We start from the raw sequence: 22,152 nt of genomic DNA on the forward strand, positions 1-22,152 counted from the left end.
TTCAGTTTTTGTGGGCTTTGTCGCGAGGGTGTGCTTTTTTAGTGAAAACACATCTGTGTAAAAACAAAGCCATGAACACAAAAATCTTATATGGCCATATTATAACTTCAAACAAAGTGTTCAAATGGGTCCTGTAAACATGTAAAAAACTTTTTATATTTTGAAAAGGTTAACTATCTAAAATGCAAACCCACATCTATTCCTGAAGACTTGCATCAAAGAGGCACTTACTACATAGAATTAACTGTATGTTGTGTGTCAAGAAAAGCAAAAATATAACAATAGATATTTTTTATTAAACATCATTATATAAACTGTACAAAATACAAACATATCTTTGAGGCAATTTAGTAATTTGTTTAAGGCAACACGTTTAATTATACCCAACACAAAGATTGGATTAATATAATAGGCCTACTATATTTCATCACTAGGGCCTAAAGTGACTCTTTTTTCAACGTGAGTTTTTTTAGGCAAATAAGCCGAGGTCGGAAAATGAGCGAGGGTTTAAGAGATACTTTTTGCCCGTGTGATGAACTATATTTATCGTCATATCGCACCATTATTTCATCAAACTAAGTTACAAAACTGAAATAGTTTTTATTTAAATATAACCTATGAAAACTACTTCTAGCTTGTTTTCCATTTAATTTGCTAATGGAAACAATCAGCTGTTTAGTAAGTGATTCAATCGTTTTGTCTATTACGATTATGTTAGAGTACATTATACTATCGATATGTTGAACTATTTATACAATAAGGCAACAATAAGCTACAATCAAAATTTACAACAAAGTCGACATCAGCTGACTTTTACTCCCTAGGGGCTAAAATTGCTTTTTACTCCCTAGAGAGTAAAAATGCTACCTCAGACCCGCAGTGCTTGCATTAAAAACAGCTGTTTTTGTTGCAGTATGACAAAAAAAGATTATAATGTAAAATGCCATGAAAGTAAAAATACTTAAAATGTTAAAAATAAAAACAAACAAATGAACCGATGATTGCAATACTATTATTACATAAGGTTAACATGGAAGATTTGAGGGCCACTGGGGCAAAGCCCGTACCATACAATGAGCTCATTTTATGGTTAGCAAAATTGCAGAGTGAGCTCTTTAAAATGACACCAGAAATGTCAAAATAGACTAAAAACTCTAAGAGTCCTGTTTACAAAATAACCCCTTCCAAATCAATAATATAGATATAGATTGGAATGTAAACTTGGTTTGCATAGATAATCCACCACCGTCAACATATTAAAGCAAATTAGTCTATGTACAAGTCAGTCAATTCTTGTCCAATAGTTTAACTAAGGTATTTAGTATTTCAGTTTTTGCCCTCCCTACGCCAGTCTGTTACTGTTACATCATATCTACTATTACTTCGCCCTCTATTGTTATTATAAGATGTAGTTGTAGTATTCACTCTACTTTGTTGACCCATCTCTTCTCTAGGATCTCTAGTTCTCCAGTTGAAACCATCTCTTTCGGAGCTCCGGTTACAATTGAATTCTCTGCTTTTTCTATCGTTGTCTCCATTATCGAATGTGTTCTTCCAATCACGTCTGTTATCTTTTGTATCAGTCAAATAAAGTATTAAATTTCTCTGTTCTTCCTTCTGCCAGTTGGGTTTTTGTTCTTCGAGTTCCTGAGCTTTGCTGTCTTCTGGATTAGTTTTTCCTCTCCAGTTACGCCGCTCATCCGATCTTACTTTTAGTTCGTTTCTTCTAGGATTGACACCATAGCTACGATTGACCCCAAAAAACCTTCTTCTATGAAAATCGATTGAATTTTCAACCTTTTTCCTTAACTGGTCAAGTAGTTTTGGGTTAGGAGTGATATCTTTGAGATCAGGGTATTTCTCTAACATCCTGTCCAGGAATCTATCTAATTCCTCTATGTTCTGTCTCTTTTCAGGAGGCAGGTTCTCATTTTGTTCTTTTGTTAGTAAAATTTCATTCACTAAAACCTTGACCATGTTTATGGGACCTTGGACCATGAATCCATAGCTTTGAAATTCCTGTAAGAAAAATTGAAATGTCAGTGGTTATGTTAAACTAATAGTGTTAAATTAGTATAAAGGTTTTTAATACTTTGGAATATATAATAAATTCTTTATGGATTTTAATAATTATTGCCAGTCAAGCAAAGTTAGCAGCAATAATTATAAAATGTAAAACAAGAAGTAAAAAATTTGCTTCAGTAAATTAGGATATCACAAATCATGAACTATAAAACTTACCAGAACCTTATAGGCTTTGTAATCCCCCTGCAAGACTGTCCAAAAATGTTTAACAGCTGATTCCAAGTCGTTTCTGTACATCAAGTAGTACCATCCGTAGTCACAAAGGGCGGATTGTTGTTTCAGTGTTCCTTGATCCGCATTCACCCATTCAATTAGAATTTCTTCAGAATCATAGTTGGGATTTTTTATAAGGTTCAATCGAATTATTTCAGAACTTGCAAAACTACTGGGAGCATCTTTTTCAAAGTATTCCAAAGCCTTTTCAATATTCTGTAAAAAAAAGCAATAATGTATGATTACAAAAAAAAAAAAAAAAAAAAAAAAAAACTTAAATTTCCTTGCCAAATTAAAACTAGGGTATATACTATCCCTATAGCATCACATGATTTTAACGTGAGTTTGAAAAACAGTTACAAAGAATAATTTGATATAATTTTTCTGAGTAACTAAAACAACAAAAACACAAGAGGGCTGTTTTTTAAGCAAGGGCTGGTTTCGCGTAAAAATCCGTAGTTTGCTTATACGCCACAACAATGCTCATCACCATTTACTGGCATCGTACGAAGTAGCTTATTCCCTCATGGGATGGGAAATTCACTACAATGTCCCGTCTTTTCTAGTTACCCTTTGCAATGAATTCAAATTAAAACTTTAAACACTACTAACACAGGTGAACACAGGTCAGCAGAGGTTGATGATTTGCAGTCAATTTTCCTAAAGTTAGAATCTATACTTATAAACCTACAACATCAGTTATGATTTGAACAAAAATATTAGAATGACTCTTTATCGAAAACTAAAAAATACCTGTTCATGTATACAGTAAAACTTTCCTAAAGCCAAGTTTGGTTTTTGAAACGAAAGTTCATTGGCTTTTAGTAAGGCTTCTATTGCTACTTTCTTATCAAAAAATCCACGTTTCATCTTCATCATTCCATTTCCAACTCTTTTTGATATTGAAGCAGAATCATTCTTTAGCTGCCAACATTCCCTAGAACATAACCATTTCTACCAGACAAGAATGGAAAAAATCCTTTTCCCAGTGTCATTCCCCTGTCAACAAGTTGATTTTACTTTTCACATATGCTTAAAAAAGGATCATTTGGAGATTGGATTATATTTTTGCAAGTAGGTACTGAAATTTTGAAATAATGGTTTAGTTTGTGTTAATATAGTCTTTACAACACAAGTAGAAATCAAGGCTCGAGTCTTGGTGATTGCTTTAAAAACTTCTATGAGTGTTGTAAAGGCTAAGTAGGCAAGTTGCTTACACTACTTACCTACGATCAATTGTTTTGCAAAACTTCTTTACAAATACTCTTTTTGTAGCTTTTTCAGGGAATAGGTACTGCTATCAGCATTCTTACCACAAATATTGATACTGATTCAGGTATAAGTAGACAAATATTACTCATATTGATATTGATATTTTTTAGCAATACTGAATGAATTCACAGGCCCAAGGCAGCGATGTCGTGGTCACTGCCGCAAACATTTGATCAGTACAGTTTACCTTCGCATTGTACTGGCTCACCCCTTGTTTGTTGGATACAATTCACACACGGGCAAATGCAAAGATAAAAGAGGCCGCCAATCTCTTTAAAAAAAATTTCTACAGTTTACTTAGCCTACAAAATTTAAATCAAAATATAAAAAAATTAAAGTAGGCCTAAATCTAAATTATTTTTAAATTATTACTATCATCAGTAAAGGATAACTAATAAAAAGTTTTGTACTCCTATTATTTTATTGTAGGTATTGTTTATTTGATTAAGGTGGTAAAAGATTATTACTAACAGTTCGACTACTTGTATGTAGTCTATTTCACTAGAACTATATGAGATTTTCAAAAATCTTCCAAAAAACCTTCTTGCAACTGTTGGTTATCAAATCATTCAATTTTCAGGTTAAGGAAAGAATGTGTGATTTCTAGTGTAAGTCAATAGATCCACTATTGAATTTGTCGTTATCAGCTGATTGAAGCATAATAATTTTACTTCTTTTATTGATCCGTTATTTTACCACACAAGTGCTGAAAAGTATTCCACACAAGTGTGGTGCATTATTTAAGTTCTAGAAATCGAATTGAGGAGGCTAGTTAAAAAAAACGGTCATAGGTAAATTTCTTTGCTACATTTGCTATGGTCTTATTTCAGTGGCACTGTTGATCACCATCGGGTTTTGAGTTAATTTGAAATTAATTTAATATTAATTTTCTTGAGTATTTATTGTCGGGACCACGTAAGTTTGCAGTTGGTGGCAGCCAATCACAAGACAAGGCTATTGCGACGTTGCCACATCGCCCATTGCCAACACTAATTAAAATATACAAAGCAATATTTTCAAATCAGCTGGTATTATTAGATTTGGCAACACCACACCGTTCTCATTGGTTCATTCTAAACCATATGGTAAATAGGCTCCGCCCTCAACTGCAAACTTATGTGGTCCCGACAATAACACAGTGGTTAAGGGTTGGACCACAAAAAAAAATAATTACAGTAAATTTTTAAGAAGAATACAAAATACCGCAGGTTTACCACTTAAACCTTTCAACGCTAGAATATTTTTTGTAATTTTCCAAAAATTCATAGTTATTTACTTATTGCGCCTGAAAAATTCTAGGTTTGCCACGGGGGCAAAGTTTAGTGTGCGAGAAAAGAATCGGTAAAAATAAAATTTTTCACCTCAAAAGTGCTAAGGAATGATATATTGGGCCACGATCGTATGAGGAATCAAAAGAAGCCATTGCTGTTTCAAAATAACAACCAAGTCAACAGATATGCCCATTTAAACTCACATGAACAAAAGTCATGCCAGCACTTCATCCGAAAAGCGCTAAGTGACGATATATCGTTCCATAGTAGGTTTTGTGTAAAAGACGCACAACGATATATTGTTTACATAGCACTGAAAGGGTTATTCCATCAATAATTTATACTTTGTTCACGAAATTTAGGTGGTTTGAAGTGAAGTTCCCCGACCACTTTTTTTCTTATTATGTAGCAGCTGATTGACGTTTTGGCAAACATTAGCTGTTGAGCTATTATTTTAATAATAGGATGTTCAAGAGAAGGGGATAGATTTCTTCCCCTAAAACCGCCTAAATTTTGTGAACGAAGTATAAGTATTACAATAATAACTGCAGTACTTATCACTTATCGGAGCAAATCTGAGAAGGCAAAAAAAATCTAGCAATATCATATTTCAATCTTATCACAAACTTACCTAAACAACTCAGAAGACTCTTGAAGAAACTCATCAACAGCGTTTGTTACGCTCGGATCTTTGGAATAAAACAGAAGATTTGCAAGTTCTTGATATGCTTGAGCTAGAAAAACTAAAAACTTTGGGTTTCTTTCTAACTCTACAGCCTTTGCAAAGTGATCCAACTCTTCTATGACCATGTTTTCATTAAACTCTCTTCTTAGTCGCCCTGCAATAAACATTTTTTATGGTTCATTTTCTAAAGATTGATTCAAAGTATGACCTGTAAATTAAAGATCAAACACTAAATAGATTAAATAAAAAGGCTCTGCAGTCATAAATAGTTACAAAACAAAATATCTGTAGTCAGAAAAGGACAGTTTGTATCCCCTCCTATTTTCTGGATTCATGCAAACTGTGAATGTCTTCTTGTCGTGACTTCAAACACAATATAATTTCAGAAAATGTATGTTTTCCCTAACATACTGCAAATGTAGGGACTTATCAAAACTGAACAACAGAACTATGAACACAAAGCAAAATTTTGGAAACAATGAAGTATTTGAACTTTTACTTTCTCCTCCCTATACATAGTATGTATTAGGAAAGTATTGTTTTTGTCAAAATTTTCGAGTTAGAGTTTTGGGTGGATATATCGGTTTTAGGTCCCCATGGAACAATAAAATGGTGTTTCGGCGATGCCTGTGTGTGTAGATGTGTACAGAGCTACAGACCACAACTGTGGTCCAATTACGATGAAATTTGTTAATGGTGATTTCCTCATAAATACCCATAAAATAAAGAAAAAATTTAATATGTTGAAAAATTCCCAAAACAATTTTGTTTAACGTTTAGTATATTATAATACTTTTAACTCTTAACAAAACAGTACAACCCCCATTGATGTGAAAATTATGGTTCAAAAGTTATTGTAACTTACGTGCATTTTTACAAAGCCCATAAAAAAGGAAAAAATCTGATTTTTTAAAAACTCCATGAAGAGTTTAGATTAAAATAAACTAATTATTTTACAGTCCTAACAATTCCAATGAAAATGGTGCATCTGCTATTGCTGTAAAAATTACAGTTCAAAAGTAATTGTAAGTTTAGTGATTTCCCCCATAAAATATAATAGTTACTCCCACCACTTACCAGTGATAAAGCTTGTTGACAAGTTTATGGGAGAAAGCGTGTCAGATTTTTGATACTGTTTATTTTTATTGCTTTGTCTAATTCAACTGTTTAGGCACGATAGAGCCCACATAAATTAGAGTTAAGAGTTGGTTCATATTTGAGCTAAGAGTTTAGTATTTATGTTTTAAAATAAAAAATGAGATCAAATAACTAAAGCCTGGCTATAACTTTGTCTTTTGATGCTAGTCTAACAATGTAACCACTTCCAATATAAATGAAAGCAAAAGGAATGATACTGCAAACTAGTGATTTTACTAGATTTAAATCAATACTTATACTGTTTGAAATAAGTTTATTGTACAAATATTTTAATAGGTTGATGTGAAATAACATACTTATTACTTTTCCACTGAGATAGTACCAGTAACCAAATCCTGGGTCCAGTTCTATCGCTCTGGACAAAAGGGGTATCAATACAGTGTAGTCTTGGTACATTGACATGATGAACTTAACTCTAAGTCCATAAATTCCTGCTTTGCACTCTTGAGACATCTCATCCACATTTTGAATCTTTCTTGCTAACTGAAACATGAGATTTCACTTAGTGGTGTGATTTTAAACATAAAAAAATATAGTAATGATTAACTAAGAAATAGGCCCGTTATTGACAATGTCAGCATACTAGGCACAACTAATAGTAGCGCCCTTTTGCAATATGTATAAAAGGGTGACCACCAACCGGGTAGTCCAGGAATTATGTGTGGATTTTTTTGAACCGGGAATTATGCTTGAATGTTGTATTTCTACCTGGAATTATCAATTTACCGTGATCACGCATGACAACAGTGATATTAATATGACTGCGGGATACAAAAATATGTCTACACACAGCCGCAAGGGATAATCAGAGCTTTGCCACGATTACAGAAGACGATGATAATTTCTATACGACTGCGGGGAACTATTGTAATTGCTAGCTTTATGCTAAACTGAACACATTACACAAATGCATGCCAGAAAGCATAAAAATACAAATAATACAAACCTCACGGGATTCTGTAACTTTTTGCTGGAGAAACAATATGTGAGCTTTAGTAGTTTGCAAAACATGATGAAAAACAGGCCCAATCCTCAAGTACATTACATCTTTTGCAGCTGCCATTTCCTCAACTGTTTCATCACATTTGGCAAGAGCCTCATCTAATTCATAATAATATTTCATCAACTGATCTTCCTCATCACCCTCAAAATCTTCGTCTTCTCCACTTTCATTTTCATCTTTTGTATTTTGATCTTTTGACTCATCAGACTCGGTTCTTTCTTGAGAATTTTCGTTAAAACATAAATGCATCAACGCTCTTTTGGAAATAATTACCAGTAGTATGGCAAACCTAAAAAATAAGTAAAATAAGGAGGTCGTTCAGTAATTACAGAGACTAAATGGTCTTGAAAGTTTTTCATTTTTGGCAGTTTGGTATCCCTGTATTCATTTCATTATCAATGCCAATCAGCTGTTATGCTTTGTTGCTTAGTAATCTATACTAGATAACCTGTTGCTTGAAATTGAGCAAAACTGCAACTTGTAATAAAATAATGAAGAACAAAAAACATAAACAGTAAAACCTCAATTATAGACTCACTCTAAACCTAAAGTAATTTCAATGAGCTTCAGAGCTGACCATGGCAAAGGCGGAATTGAGTTGACGAATTTTATCTAGATAATTTCTGGATTCAAGGCTCACAGCCCTGTTTTCAGATTGGGAGTTTCCAAATAAGTTCCTGAAAGTATGGTGAATTCCGCAAATGATGTTACAAACAAACCTTTCGTTTATGGCAACAAAGAGTAAAAATTGAACAGTCTCGGCCAGTCTTTTTTTTGCTTAAAATGTAGCCACCACAGTGTAAAAATGTAACGTTCATTTGTCCGAGATTGTATTAATCACCACAGCAGTACTGCCACTATGTATCCGTCAAATTGGGAGGTTCGATGCCAGCGGTCTCGTTTGCGTTCCCTCCAGCCACTCACAGTTCTTCGTCTTACTGGGGGCACTTAATTTTAAATTGAATTAAAATATGAAAGTTAACCAATCAACAAAAAACACTACAAAGGAATTTTGATACACATTGTAAATAACATGATAATATGGTAATGTTACTGCACTGTGAATAATCACTTTTAAACATTCACTTAAACACACCGAACTGTAACCAAAACTAATAATAACTCAGTAAAATACGATGTAATTTAAATCAATTCAATTATTACAAACAATTTGTTGTTAGGTCTTGCTAGGAACCTCTTTATTTATGAACTAGACTTAGTTAAAGGATGTTTAAATAAAAATATAGTATAACATTCCGGCTTTGCTCTGGATGTAATAAGTCCTACTGCAGTCTGTGGTTAAACTTAAAAACTATTTCAAACTACATCCAAATGTTGAGTTGTAAACAAAGGGAATTGAGTTTGATGGTTTGATCTAATGTCAACAGACAGCGCCACCGTTCCCAAACTTTAGCCCTTAACTGTACTTAGGTGCCCTTTCTTAATATTCTGAGACAGTTTAATATTCTTAAACCTTGCTCAGAGCAATGGCAGAACGCCTAACAGAAAAATGGAATAAACCCTACAGTTTAGTGATGAACTGGATAAGGGTAAAAACCATCTGTGCGACGTTAAGGGCCAGCAGCATGTGTCTAAGGAGGACAAGGAAGAAGTGGAGGACCCTTAGAGAGTTTGAAGATGGGGCTGGAGTACCAGTTATTTTTCAAAATATATATATCACATTCATTCAAAATGTAAACATGAAAAATTTGGAAGCCAGTGGGGCGTAGCCCAAGGGAAATATGAAAATTAAATGCTATAATATTGCATTGTCATCCACTTGTGAGCTATGTTTCAAATTTCAAGTCTCTAGCTCATCGGGAACTTCGTTTAAAATTGATATCAAAATTTGTAGGAAAGTGAGCTAATAAAAACAAGCCCATGGGGCGTAGCCCAAGGGAAATATGAACGAGTGGTGATACACGGGAGCGGGCTCTGTGCTACGCAACTCTTTAATTGATTAATAAGGGTACCGTAGTACTGGGAAAGGGGGAGAGCTATTCTAAGGAGGTACGGTTATTCTTAAAACTGCCAAATGGCGATAACACACATTTTTCCATAAAAATAAATGCGCCCGTGGAAAACTCCATTGTGAGTTATGACACCAAAGTTTAAAACTATCTTGAGTTGTTGAAAGTTCAAACATGTTAAAAGTTCTCACGATTGTGATGAGGACAGTGTTTTGTAAAAATAAACCCTTCCAGATTGAATTTCTTTCCAAACTTCACAAGTGGTCAAGAAATTAGTGAGTTTTTTGGGCCTTGGGGCTGTGCAGGCAGACCCCATGTTAATGACGCTCATAAAAGAAACAAAACACTCTCGTTTTAACCACCATTACACTCGCTTTTACACCATAATAATTAAAACTACTGTAGCAAACACAGTGTTTATAGATTGCCATATACGTATTATGTAGATGTAAACAGTATAACCAGTGAATACAAACTTTTCAAATCCATAAAAAGCTCCTTGGTTTTTGTAATCATGGAGCTTCTGGTGCATTAGGTAGTAGGTTAATTTTCTTTCAAGTATTGTAACCCATTTCAGCGGGGACTCCATGCGTTCTAGCCATGGTGGAGGTTTTAGAGCGTATTGAAATGCTATTTGATTGATGATAATGGTCTTCTCTCTGTTTTCATTCTCCGAGTTGAAAATGAGAGATTTCTTGTCTTTGACCATTTTGGGAGGCTGCTGATTTAACAGTTTTCCTGGAATGGAGAAATAACAGGGCTACATTAGTGCAGATCTACTAAGTAAAGTAACTAAATACATATACATACATGAGCAGGCTAGCCTACTTTAAGTTAATTTCCTTAACTACCATATTTACTAGCTACTACCATATTTTCGATCTAAGTACTTTGTCACAGATTTCAACGTAATTGCAATATAATGGAGCTTATTTGAGTATTGATGTTACATTTCCGCTTTTTGCAGTTGGTGTTTAAAATTGTTCAATAACTTTTAATGAAATTTGCCGTGACTGGGTATTTACCGCCCTGCAGCTTGTCAAGACGCAGATAGCTCACCTGTATCTGCTGCAGCGTGTGTGTCACAAACATCTGATGTAGACTCTGGTAGCTGTATAACATTGTCTTTGTGTTTTTGTTGATGTTCTGCACCGCTTCGTTGTGTTGACTCCTCAACTCCGCTTTGTACTGCTGCCACGACTCTACCGGAGTCTTCAGCTTTGCAACAATCTCGGGCGAACAATAGTGGTGTTTCGTCTCCCAAAGGTTGAGCAGCTGTGAGAAAATAATTGTGTTGGCATTTCAAAATATAGGACGTTAATTTATTTGTGGCAGGACAAATTGAGGAAGTAGTTTTATTTAATTAAGTTTAGTCATTTGTTTTTGACAATTACTTAGTAGAACATCATCCGATCACTGACCCACTCTTCACAAAAAGAGAAAACAGTTCCTGGTAAAACGAGTGTGACGTCTCTACTGTTACATTAAAAGTAACATGAGCTGTCATTTAGTGTTTTGATTTCATATACTCCTTCATTAGTTGTGACTTTATATTTTTTACACTGAAAGGAAAAACTTAAATACAAATGCAATGGGAGCCAATGTTAGACCAAGAAATGGTAGTAAATAAAGAACATAGCTTGCATTAATTAGATCAGTTATTTCCATACACTTAATCAATTTCTATATGCTTATGGTAGAGATGGACGGGTCCTGAAAATTCAGAAAAATATACCGGTAATCCCTATTATCGGGATGCAATTGACTCGGGATTTTCTCAAGACTAGATTCAATCCCAACGTTGGCGATTTGCTGTGTCAAGAGAGACTGTGATGAAGTCTCTGGGATCGCGGTAGATGTCCCCAGTATGACGAGTATAACAAATAGCAAAGGACTTTCACACTGGCTCCATGGCTGCGAAACATGTCAAATATGGCGTAGCAAGCACGAGACATATTGATGATGGTGTCGTGACTGCAGAACAAGTTCACAATCGCACTGATCGTGTTACATGTTGACGATGAAGCCGTGCCCGACAAATATGCTGACGATGCTGCTGTGACCTCGAGACAGTTTGATGATGGTGCCATAAATGTGGTACATGTTAAAGTAGTAGACCTGATCGCAAGCCATGTTGACCAAGAAGCTGTGACCGCAAGACATGCTGACGATGGCACCTGACCATTACCACAAGACATGTTGACAATTGAGCCCTGATTGTGAAACACATTGACGATGGCACCGTGATTGAAGGAGATGTTCCTGATGGTGCCGCGACTCAGTTTATAGACATAATGACATTGTCCTAGGTATTACAAAATGTATGATTGCTAGAGCAAAGTACTTCTTTTCTGCTGCTAATCATATTATGCCCCTAAACTATTCTTAGTTTTTAAAAATGTAGTTACACCTAATCAGTTTAAATCCCTGGTTGCGGTTAGCTAGGGTATTTTGTAATTGCTTTTGTGTTTCGTTAATTACATCAAAAAATTATTCGTCAGTTTTTGTCACTTGTACATTTGAACTATTATTGGTTTTCTTACGATGAAAATTGGTTTTGTTTGTCATCATGCTATCTATAAGAGTATTTAATAAAGAATTTTTAAGGCTAAAAATCCCTTCCTGTCTTATCCCAAATATGGGGAAGGAAATAAAAATCCAGTTCCAAGCTAAAAATATGATCCCGTCCATCGCTAGTTTTTAATTTTATGGCTAATAAAAACTGTATTACAGACCGGACCTCACAACTAGCAGGATTTTTAATCACACTTCCTAAACTTGCGACAATGGTTTTTATTAGACACTTCCCTTGTGAAGGCTACTGTCATTAAGGAGGCAAACATGCCTGTTCCATAAATTGTGCAACGTGTGTCTATCAGCATCAGTCAGAAACTTTCCTTACTTTCTGAACAGCTTTTGTATTCAACTATAATATTTTACAAAAGATTTCTTTAAAATTAAAGGCCTACCATGATCCTTATCTCCTTGATCTATTTCTTTCTTTTCTTCTAAAGCAAGACGTTTTGCTACGAACTCCTCAATGTTCATTTTCTTTTTCTTCTTCTTCTTCTTTAAGGTTGAAAAGTCAATAGGGCTATCATGGGATATATTGTCCTGTAAAGACATAAGCACACGGTTAGAATTAAATTTTAGTCAGAAGCATTTTTCTAAGGTTTATGCTTTAGTATTTTTCTCTTCCTAAAACAGAGTTACATTATTTATTTATTTATTAATTTTACCTTCCAAAGGTCAAGAACCAATTTACAATATGTTGTATAGATGACTTTATCTAACTTAAACATATACATACAAAATAATTTTTGACAATGACATGCAGTAGTAAATACAATTTGAGCAGTATCAAAATAGACGTACACAAAGCAGAACTTTAAATAACAACCAATGAACAAGAACAACAAACAAGAATAGTAAGTGAAAATATAAATGAACGACAAACAATAAATATATGAGTTTCAACAATAACAATAAATATTATGTTTCAAGAGCATCAATTTATGACCAAAATTAAAAACTTTATAGGCCTAACTTAACTTAGTGTAGAGGAATTAAATTTAATGGTAGGTAAATGGGGCAATCTGGACCACTAAATTTTTGTTTCCATTTTCCTTCTTACCGTTCCGTTACCGTGCCCAATACTGTTCCGTTCTTTCCAACAGTGCATTTCTTTTTCAATGTTAAATTATAGATCACCGAAATTAAAAACGTTTTATCAAGGCAACACTAAATAAACAGACCGTAATGCTCCTCTGGCATGTTGTCATCATAGGCGACGGCAATGACGTAATGTTTGCCGTTTGTATGATTAAGGTTATATTTTTGTTTCCCAAGAAAACAAGCAGCTGATCACAAGCGGTAAACATTACGCCATTGCCGTCCCCTATGATGGTGTCATTCCAGAGGAGCATTACAGCCTGTTTATTTAGTGTTGCCTTGGGTTTTTGCCTAACTTAGCGTAGAGGAATTAAATTTAATGGTAGGTAAATGAATGAGGACACAAGATGCAGAGATGTGTTGAAAAAAAGATGAGGCAGTGTGTTGGGAAGGCCAAGTACCATTTGGGGTAGGCCTACCAGTGGCCACAGCAGTAAGTAAGTAAGTGAATGGGTAATTCTGGGCCACTAAAATGTTTTTTCCCATTTTTCATCCTAGCCTAATACTATTTTGTTCTTTCCAACGGTTTGTTTAAACTTATTTTTTATTTAAAAATCATATTTAGCTATAATTAATTGCTTGATTTATTGTATTTGTAGTGTAGTGTGTTGGTAAATGCACATTCAAAGTTGCTATATAAATACTGTAATTAGAGCTAGGCCCTCATGGTATTAACATACAGCATGGCATAGTTATCAGTGAGAGGGGTTGCGACCGATTGTGCCATTGTGTCAATGGATATGACACAACAGACACAACAGAACAATGCATGATGGTTTGGTTTAGCCATTCACTGCTTTGTATGGGATTTCACAGTATTTTATGTTTGTGTAAACAGGTCTTTTGTCCCAGCTTTTTCCCTACATTTGGCAGTACTGGAGGACCTATAAGCAATTGTTCAGTGCTGTTATATTTTTCTCGTTTAACTACAACCACAATGAGACGCAGTTGCTACAGGTAGGTACTGTTGCTCTTCTGTTCAAACAAAATTTGAAAATCTTCTCACACTCATCCGTACAACTGTTTAAATACTTGACGGTAGCCGACCACTAAGCAAAAACAGCGAATGTGTTAATCCATGCTCGTTTATTAACTAGTTGTGGAGAAAGTTATTTAAAAGTACATAGGCTACTAAGAAAAAATGTTAAAAAAGAAAAAAAGGACATTGAAAAATTTCTTTTGCTAATAATGTGTCCAAGTGTCCCTCATTAACTATCACTATTAGACAAACTCACACGGAGCCCAGTCTAACTTTGGTTTAGTCACATACAGTGGTATAGTGGAGCGGGAACAAGTGGGAACGGCCACGGCGCTCCCGCTCTGCTTTTTCAAAAAAATCAATATATTGATAGGCAACCCTTATTCATCTACGATATTAGTGAGCATTCCCTCACTGCAAAATAAAAAATTACGAATACACCACTGGTTACATACTAGAACTTAGAAGTTTGAAAATTAAAACAATCTGAACATTTAAAATAGTAACAGATTAGAGGACTATGAAATGGTATGATTTTCAGCAGCTGAAGTACCGGTACCATTCAAATGATGACTGGTGGTAAGCCAAGCTGCAAGTGAGAGAGTTACCTAACCCAATTTTTCAACTAACACTTTCTTTGGGATCTCTATACCTACCTCTATTGCCTCCTTATTTTCTCCTCTGTCAATTGTATCTTGTTTTGTCTTGTCCATAGCATCTGGCAGGGCTTCTAAATTAAATGCCTCCTTTCCTTTCTTTTTCTTTCTTTTCTTTTTTCCAAAAATTTCTTTTAGATCTAAATTATCTGCAAACAAGCACAAAAGCCCAATGAATAGCCACATAAATAAAGAAAGAAACAGATTAATGGAACGGATTTACTGGAGATAGGAGTTCTGAGTGTGAGAATGAAATTTAAGAAAACAAAAATTATCAAATCTCAGATGATTTTGTTCCAACATGTAGCCTAGTTTGTTTCTGAAAGGACAATCATTTCCAGGACGAAATCAAACATACGAGAATGGGAGATTTTTGTGCAGTTTCTTTTTAAAACCCCATAAAATTGCACACTTAGTAAGCTATTGTGTGTTGTAACTTCTTTAAGACTGTACAATATTTCATTACAGTGGCGTAACTAGAACATGGCTTTGGGGGGGGGATGGAGGAGCCCCAATACCGGGGGGCCTCCCCCCCAAAAAAAAAACCCCCCAGCAAAAAGGGGGGTCCGGGGAATACTCCCCCGGAAAATGTTAAAAAATTTGAACTCCAAACTCGCTTTTTCAGGCATTCCAGAGGTGTAAAGAACTCCAAAAATCTACCCAGTTGAGGCTGTCTTTGGCCGGTCAGTATCAGGAAATAGTAAGTAACTAATAAATCAAAACCACAACACAACAAACGAACAAATTATCATTAAGTTGTTGTTGTCCTGTAGCCTTCTGTGCTGCGTGCGAAGAGCCGTATCTACTGAATTTTTATTTCAAATAGATTTTGACAGGCTGAAAACTTAATGTATTATTGATCAGTAGACCTACAGTGTGTTGAGACATTTGTTGAGACACTTAAAACACAATCAACAATGAAGATTGACAGTCAAAACCAATATTGTGAGAAAGCCCTTAACCCTCTATCTGGCGCTGGTCGATTTTCGACCACTAAAACGTGAGTTCTCAGTGGCGCTGGTCGATTATAGACCAAGATGACATGGGTCGGGTTTTTCTATTATTAAAATATGAAAACAGTTTTAAAACACAATAAATCTTATACCATTAGAAAGATGAGATTCTGAGGATTCATTTTCATGCATAAAACATTATTGAATGAGTATTATGCAGCGAGAAACGGTAGTTTGAAAAACTAGAGAGTTCAAAATAGATTTTGGCGGTGGAAAGTTTTGGTCACCTGACTACAACAACAGCTGTTTTTGGTGATTGTCAATTAAATTGTATACAATATTAGTACATATTCTGAAACTACAATAAATTCCCTACAATTCCCTGTGAATCTATAAGGTTGATTGTAAAAATTTTATTTGTTTTTAAAAATGTCATAAATATTATTTTTTTGTAAAAAAAATTTCAAAATTTTACATTCCGACGTAAATTTCTCCGACATTTTAGATTTCAACTAAATATAACTATATATTTTCAGGAAGATCTTTTTATTACCTATTGTACAGTATTATTTCATTTTTTGTTGATGCATTCTATTACTTCCTACATGACAAAAAAATTTTCTAGTTTTTCAAAAAAGAAAACATGTATGAAGAATTAATTTTTTTATAATTTTATTTTTATGAGTATTTAAAAAAACATTGATATTTCTACGTAGGGAATCATATTTCACACAAACTTTACATTTAGATAAAATGTGTAAAAAAATTATTTTGTGGTTTTCTTGTGGGTTGCTTTTGAAATTTCTAATTTGCATAATCCAAAAATTTGCAAACCTTTTGCTACTACGCCTAAACGCATTGCTAGAAAAAGAATATTTTTATATTATTATATTACAAATTCATCACTGAAATAGAAAATATATATATATGTGTGTACTTATATTCACAAATAAATGTTCTGTGGCAAAATATATGATACCACTACAAAAGCGCCAAAATATACCCGCCACTGGTGAATAAAATGACCGCCAGATCTAGGGTTAATTTCTTGTTATTTGTGTATGTCAGCTGTAAAGAGGATTTAATCGTAAAATAATATCCTTCGGCTACTAACTGTTAAAACTTGATATTAATATAGTTGTGAAATTCGTGTAGCCTAATATAGTTGGGTTAGTTCGAGTAAAATAGTTGGGAAATTCAGTGTCTCCCCCAAAATATTTTTTTCGTGCGATGACCCTGACTGTAGGTAAAATTATCGGGTGGAAAGAGTGAACCTCCCCAGGCACCAGATACCCCTCCCCCACCCGCCCCTACACCACGCGTCGTCGCAAAGTAAGCAAGGCAGAATGTTTTTGTTTGTTATCAGGAACTGTCATCACTTTCAGTATGCTCAGTTTTAGCACAGACAAGGGAAATTTCCTTAGTCAATGGTTTTAGTTACCATACGCTTTCTAAACAAATCTGTTATTAAGCTTTGCTATGATGATGCTTTCCTCTTAGACATTGTGAACAGAACACACGAGACCCGTAGCCTCTTCAGCCGAAAATTATCGTGGCTTCAAACTTCGCGTTAGCCGAGAGAGAGTTGTTGGGAGCTTGATTCACGCACACAATTCGACAAAAATGGGATTTATTACTTCATTAATTCACTAAAATTATACAATCAAGAACTCACTTAAATTACACAATTAAGGTTTAATCACTTTTTACAAAATAATTTAGATATCGAATTTGAAGTTAAGAAATAAAATTTAGGTTAGAGGGAGCGCGGAGTCGCGACTGTTTTAATTGAGTTTTCAACGCGGACTGCCTTGTTGTCGGCAGTGCTGATGCGCCTCGTGGGCCAATCAGCGTTCAGCGTAGTCACTGAGCAACACCCTGCGCAAGGCTCGACCTCTTTGCCCGCCAAATACACTCCCCAACGGAGGCTAGCTCCATCAGCAGAAAGCCCGAGTCAGCACCGGCAATGAGCATATTCCAGCTTCATAACTTTTACCATTAGAATATTCTTATAATTTAAACGAGGTTGGAGATAGTTTGGTGAGGCCGGGATATTCATATGGAGACTCAATTATCTTCAAATAATTACTCAAATAAATATTTCTTAAGTTTCTGACCACTGGTTTGGACGATGATCATGTTGATTAATTATTGATACTAATGTATTGATAAAGGTGTGATGGTCGATGTTAACACCAAACCAGGCCATTTATACAAATTTGGCAGTTACCCCTACCCTGCCAATTCCTCATTTAATTATTATATCTCCTGAGTAGTCGATTAGAATTTAATTATTAGGAGTATAAACGGCTAGGCCGTTACACACATCATCACTGAATAACAAGTAACACACAGGCGACAAGCACAGGGAAACGCGCCAGACCCAGAACAGACTGAGCGGGAACTTACAGTTACAGCGCATGAGCGGCAGTGTTGCCAACCTAATATGATGACTTCCCACGTAATTGCCACTGGAAATCCCCGATTTTATTCGCAAAGATTATGAAATCACCCGCAACAATTCCTGATCCACCCTCTGTGAACAATGTTCATTATGGAGTAGGTTATTAAGATTTTTTTTTTTTTTGCCTTTGGGGGGGGTTCTATCCCCCTCATCCCCCCCCTCCCCCGTAGTTACGCCACTGTTTCATTATATGTTTTTCTATTGTACCGTAGGCCTATTTGTTTTGTAAACATTCATGAAACAGAATTTGTGTTGAGTGGATATGCGTGTTTCTATTACCGGTAATTATTTTATAATTAATTAGAGTCATTTTATTGTGTCTACATTTTTCTTGTTTCATACAAAAGTGCCACTGCTTTTAAACTTAATAGTTAACATTACTTTATGATAAGTTATTTTGGGTCTGACTTACGGGAGGTATAAATGAGGCATCGATGATATCATAGTTTAGTTCAAAGTTCCTCCATGAACACCGCTGTAGTAGGGAGCACTTTGGCTATAATGAATGTTTACTAATCGAAAAAATAGTTCCTGTTCTTAAAATAAAATTATAAATGCCTCAAGTTCAATTTTATAATTTTTAGTTATAAAATTAAACTGTCATAACCTAACCAAACTTATTGATAATGAAAAATATAATGAAGGTTTACTAATCGAAAAAATAGTTCTGTTCATAAAATGAAACTAGAAATGGCTCAAATTCAATTTGATAATGTTTTTTAATTATAAAATTAAACTGTCATAGTCTAATCAAACTAACCAAACTTGCTGATAATGAACAAATCTTGGACAAAAGGTTAGTTTTACTACCCATTGGTTTCGAACCTGGCACCTTCAGATTATAAGCCCGGCATGCTATCCATTAGACCACCAAAGCCGATGGCTGTAAATTGTACCGTTGTGGTAATGGTGTTCCCTCAGCTAATCAGAAGCCTCCAAATGAAACAAATGATGTCATCGTAGGCCCATCTACATCCCTTGAGTAAACACCAGTTATTTTGAATGAACACTGTAGCCTAGACAAAACTATTTCTGTTCAAGCAGAAAAACAGCATTCCTGATGTGCTGGCCAGATTCAACTGGATTTGGTTTGTAAGAAAACCAACTGCCCAGGCATAGTATATGGTTTCATAATCATGTAAAATGTGTGTTTAAAGATTTCTAAACCCTTAAATCCCTTTACATTTGCTTAGTAAAATGTTGACTTTATTACATTAGGCCTATTACAAAAAAAAAATTATAAATGGTGATTTTTTTATTATTTAGCCAGGGGAACGATGTATTGAGAAAAACAAAGATTATCTACAACACAGCCTTAGTCAGTCATAATCTAAGTTTAATTAGGCCTAGGATTTTTGATCCACCAAATGTAGGCTATACAAAAATAACAACATTAATTTTGAGCCGTACCATCAGTTTCCATATCTTCAGTCTTGGAAGGTTCTTTGTTCTCCTTATCCGTAGCACTGGCAACTGCTTTGTCCCCATCTGCAACATTAGTTGCCTCTGCCATGGCTGACTCAATATAAAAAGTGGTCCAATATCTTCTTCCACTTTTCAAAAGAAGGATTACAAATCTGTAAATAGCAATTAAGTTTTTAGGCTCACTTAACTAACAATAATATTTTTAAATATCAAGATTGTTAAATTGGGATTGATTTTTTGAGCAAAACATTATATATTTTAGTTGCTCTTTGGTCAAATAGACAAAACTTGTTAACATAAACATTGTGCTTACTACAATATGAATTAGTTCAAGAGCTGTTTCGGTAGGCCGGGACTGCGGCGTTAACACTTATGTCTCACCTCGGCCTGGTATTAGAGAAGGCCATGACGATACACAAGTTTTATCTGTAGGCTGTTAAGAAAACCTAATGATGACTGTCTGTCTGACTTTGTGTGTGTTTGTATTAAGTTATCTACTTTTTGTTTTGTTGTTAATTTCCTACCATGAAAATTATTGTTTTTTAACAAAATGACATAGGCCTAAGTTAAGCTTACTGGGAACTGGAAACCAACATTTAACCAACGGATTTTATAGGTACATTTAAATTCTCAAACGTCACCTGTCTAAAAAGATTTACCATGGTAAAATAAAGAATGTAGGCCTAGCCTAAGTTAAGTGGTTTATGAAATCAACAACCCTATTCTTTTTTTGTTGTTATTTTCCTTCATAATAGGCCTACTCTAAATATAAAATTACTAACTAGAATTAAAACTACTTTTTAAACATTCACTAAGTATAGCCTACTAAAATATAATTCTTTAAAAACCTTTTTCTATAACGGATAATAAGCTAGAATAATAAACTTAACGTTTTAATTACTTGAGTCTGTAATAACTGCTGGTGTTAGCATGGATAAAAGGAGTAGACACCTCTTTTAACTACTCCTTTTATCTATGAAGTAAAGTAAAGTATTAAAAACTAAAAAGTGAAGTATGGTGATAGTAAACACTAAACAAACAACAGAAAACGGGAACGGGATACTCAAACAAAACAATAAACATTAGAAAAACTCAATTAATTAATTATTATCTGTTCCTGTCTGTAGTGTAGTGGTCTAGCAGCAGAATGCCAGTACAACAAAAAACAATGCCAAGTTAGCAGGATAGCCAACATCTCTACATCCATGTTGTACAGTATCGATTTACATATAAGTCTATTCGTTGATTATGAGCTTAAGTATAAACTGTATTTTGTAAAATGTTGTCCCTGATAGCACCTTGCAATGACAGTAATCACTGACATAGATAAAACATACTCCTCTGTTAGCGAATTTCCTATATAGGGAATAAGCTATTACTGTACTGTAGTACTCATGGTAAGACCTGGACCCGGGACCGATTTTTTTTTCGTTTTGAGGTCCCCAGAGGCCAAAAATAGCATCCGTTAAAATTCATATTTATATATATGCTCTATTTATCTAATATATATATTTATATATTGTATTTGATATTGTTCACGTTTAGGGCTACTGTAATTAATATTAATAAATAATATACCATAGTACCCTTTTTTAAATTTTTTTTTTTTTATTTTTTTTTATTTTATTTTTTTTTTTTTGTAAATAAAATAACAAAATAAAAGTAAAAGAGGAAAACTCTGTCTCCATCCTCTACACTTATGAAAAAGAAGAAAAAAAAATAAATAAAAAAAAAAATTAAAAAAAGGGTACTATGGTATATTATTTATTAATATATTTATATATATATATATGTGTCTGTTAGCGCGATAACTCGAGCAAAAATGATCCGATTTTGATGAAATTTGGTACAAACGTGTAAACCTACGTTTATTCGAACGAGTTTGCGAACCAGCATGATCGGACCATGGGAACGGGGGTTTATGGGGGCTTTTATGGGGTAAAAATGGGTTTTTCCCATTTTTGACCCAAAAAACTTAAATTTTTGCAATTCTTTCCAAACTATTTTTTAGAGCTTAAAAAACAAATAATTTAGTATATTGAAGCGTTATAATGCGCCTAATGGTTACGGAGAAAATTCAAAAAATTTTAAATTTAAAATTCCTATGTTATTCTTATGGAGAATAAGTATACTGTTGTAGTTTGCTTATTTATTAACACATTTTGCCCAAATTTGGAAAATGTTTTTATTTCTTACTAACTATTAACATTTTACATAAAAAAACACTTTAACCCTCCCTGTTGCAGCAAACCTAAGTATGTGTTAAACTGATTCAATTTAAATAGGGAATAAAAATGTGATATTTTTAAGGAGACATTTTAGTGTAAATCCAATCAGGCAAATGGA

At 34.3% G+C, this 22,152-nt stretch overlaps 1 protein-coding gene across 3 annotated transcripts; it reads right to left on the reverse strand.

Moving 5' to 3' along the window:
• Positions 1 to 276: 276 nt before the first annotated feature.
• On the reverse strand, positions 277 to 20,922 carry LOC128995290 (uncharacterized). 3 transcript variants are annotated; one of them, XM_054420261.1, is made up of 12 exons: positions 20,708 to 20,922; positions 19,792 to 19,958; positions 14,965 to 15,113; positions 12,627 to 12,771; positions 10,717 to 10,932; positions 10,134 to 10,395; positions 7,631 to 7,976; positions 6,981 to 7,167; positions 5,473 to 5,680; positions 3,052 to 3,235; positions 2,242 to 2,514; positions 277 to 2,019 (listed from the first exon to the last, which is right to left on the reverse strand). In XM_054420261.1, the coding sequence occupies exons 2-12, from the start codon at positions 19,892 to 19,894 to the stop codon at positions 1,327 to 1,329; spliced, it is 2,766 nt and encodes a 921-aa protein (XP_054276236.1). In that variant the 5' UTR covers positions 19,895 to 19,958; positions 20,708 to 20,922; the 3' UTR covers positions 277 to 1,326. The 3 variants fall into 3 exon arrangements, with proteins under 3 accessions (XP_054276236.1, XP_054276238.1, XP_054276239.1); XM_054420263.1 differs by having other exon boundaries at positions 20,655 to 20,922; XM_054420264.1 differs by lacking the exon at positions 10,717 to 10,932.
• Positions 20,923 to 22,152: the final 1,230 nt, after the last annotated feature.

The sequence above is a fragment of the Macrosteles quadrilineatus genome, unplaced genomic scaffold (genome assembly GCF_028750875.1).
Source record: "Macrosteles quadrilineatus isolate MER2022 unplaced genomic scaffold, UCM_ALF_1.0 Scaffold_5__1_contigs__length_97177068, whole genome shotgun sequence".
In the NCBI taxonomy this organism is placed as follows: domain Eukaryota; kingdom Metazoa; phylum Arthropoda; class Insecta; order Hemiptera; family Cicadellidae; genus Macrosteles; species Macrosteles quadrilineatus.

Excerpts from the sequence above, each read along its gene's own strand:
- LOC128995290 (XM_054420261.1), bottom strand. The coding sequence starts at position 19,894 with ATGGCAGAGGCAACTAATGTTGCAGATGGGGACAAAGCAGTTGCCAGT. Across the intron at positions 10,396-10,716 it reads ACACGCTGCAGCAGATACAG|GAAAACTGTTAAATCAGCAG; the intron begins GTGAGCTATCTG and ends TCTCCATTCCAG. Across the intron at positions 7,168-7,630 it reads AAGTTACAGAATCCCGTGAG|TTAGCAAGAAAGATTCAAAA; the intron begins GTTTGTATTATT and ends CTCATGTTTCAG.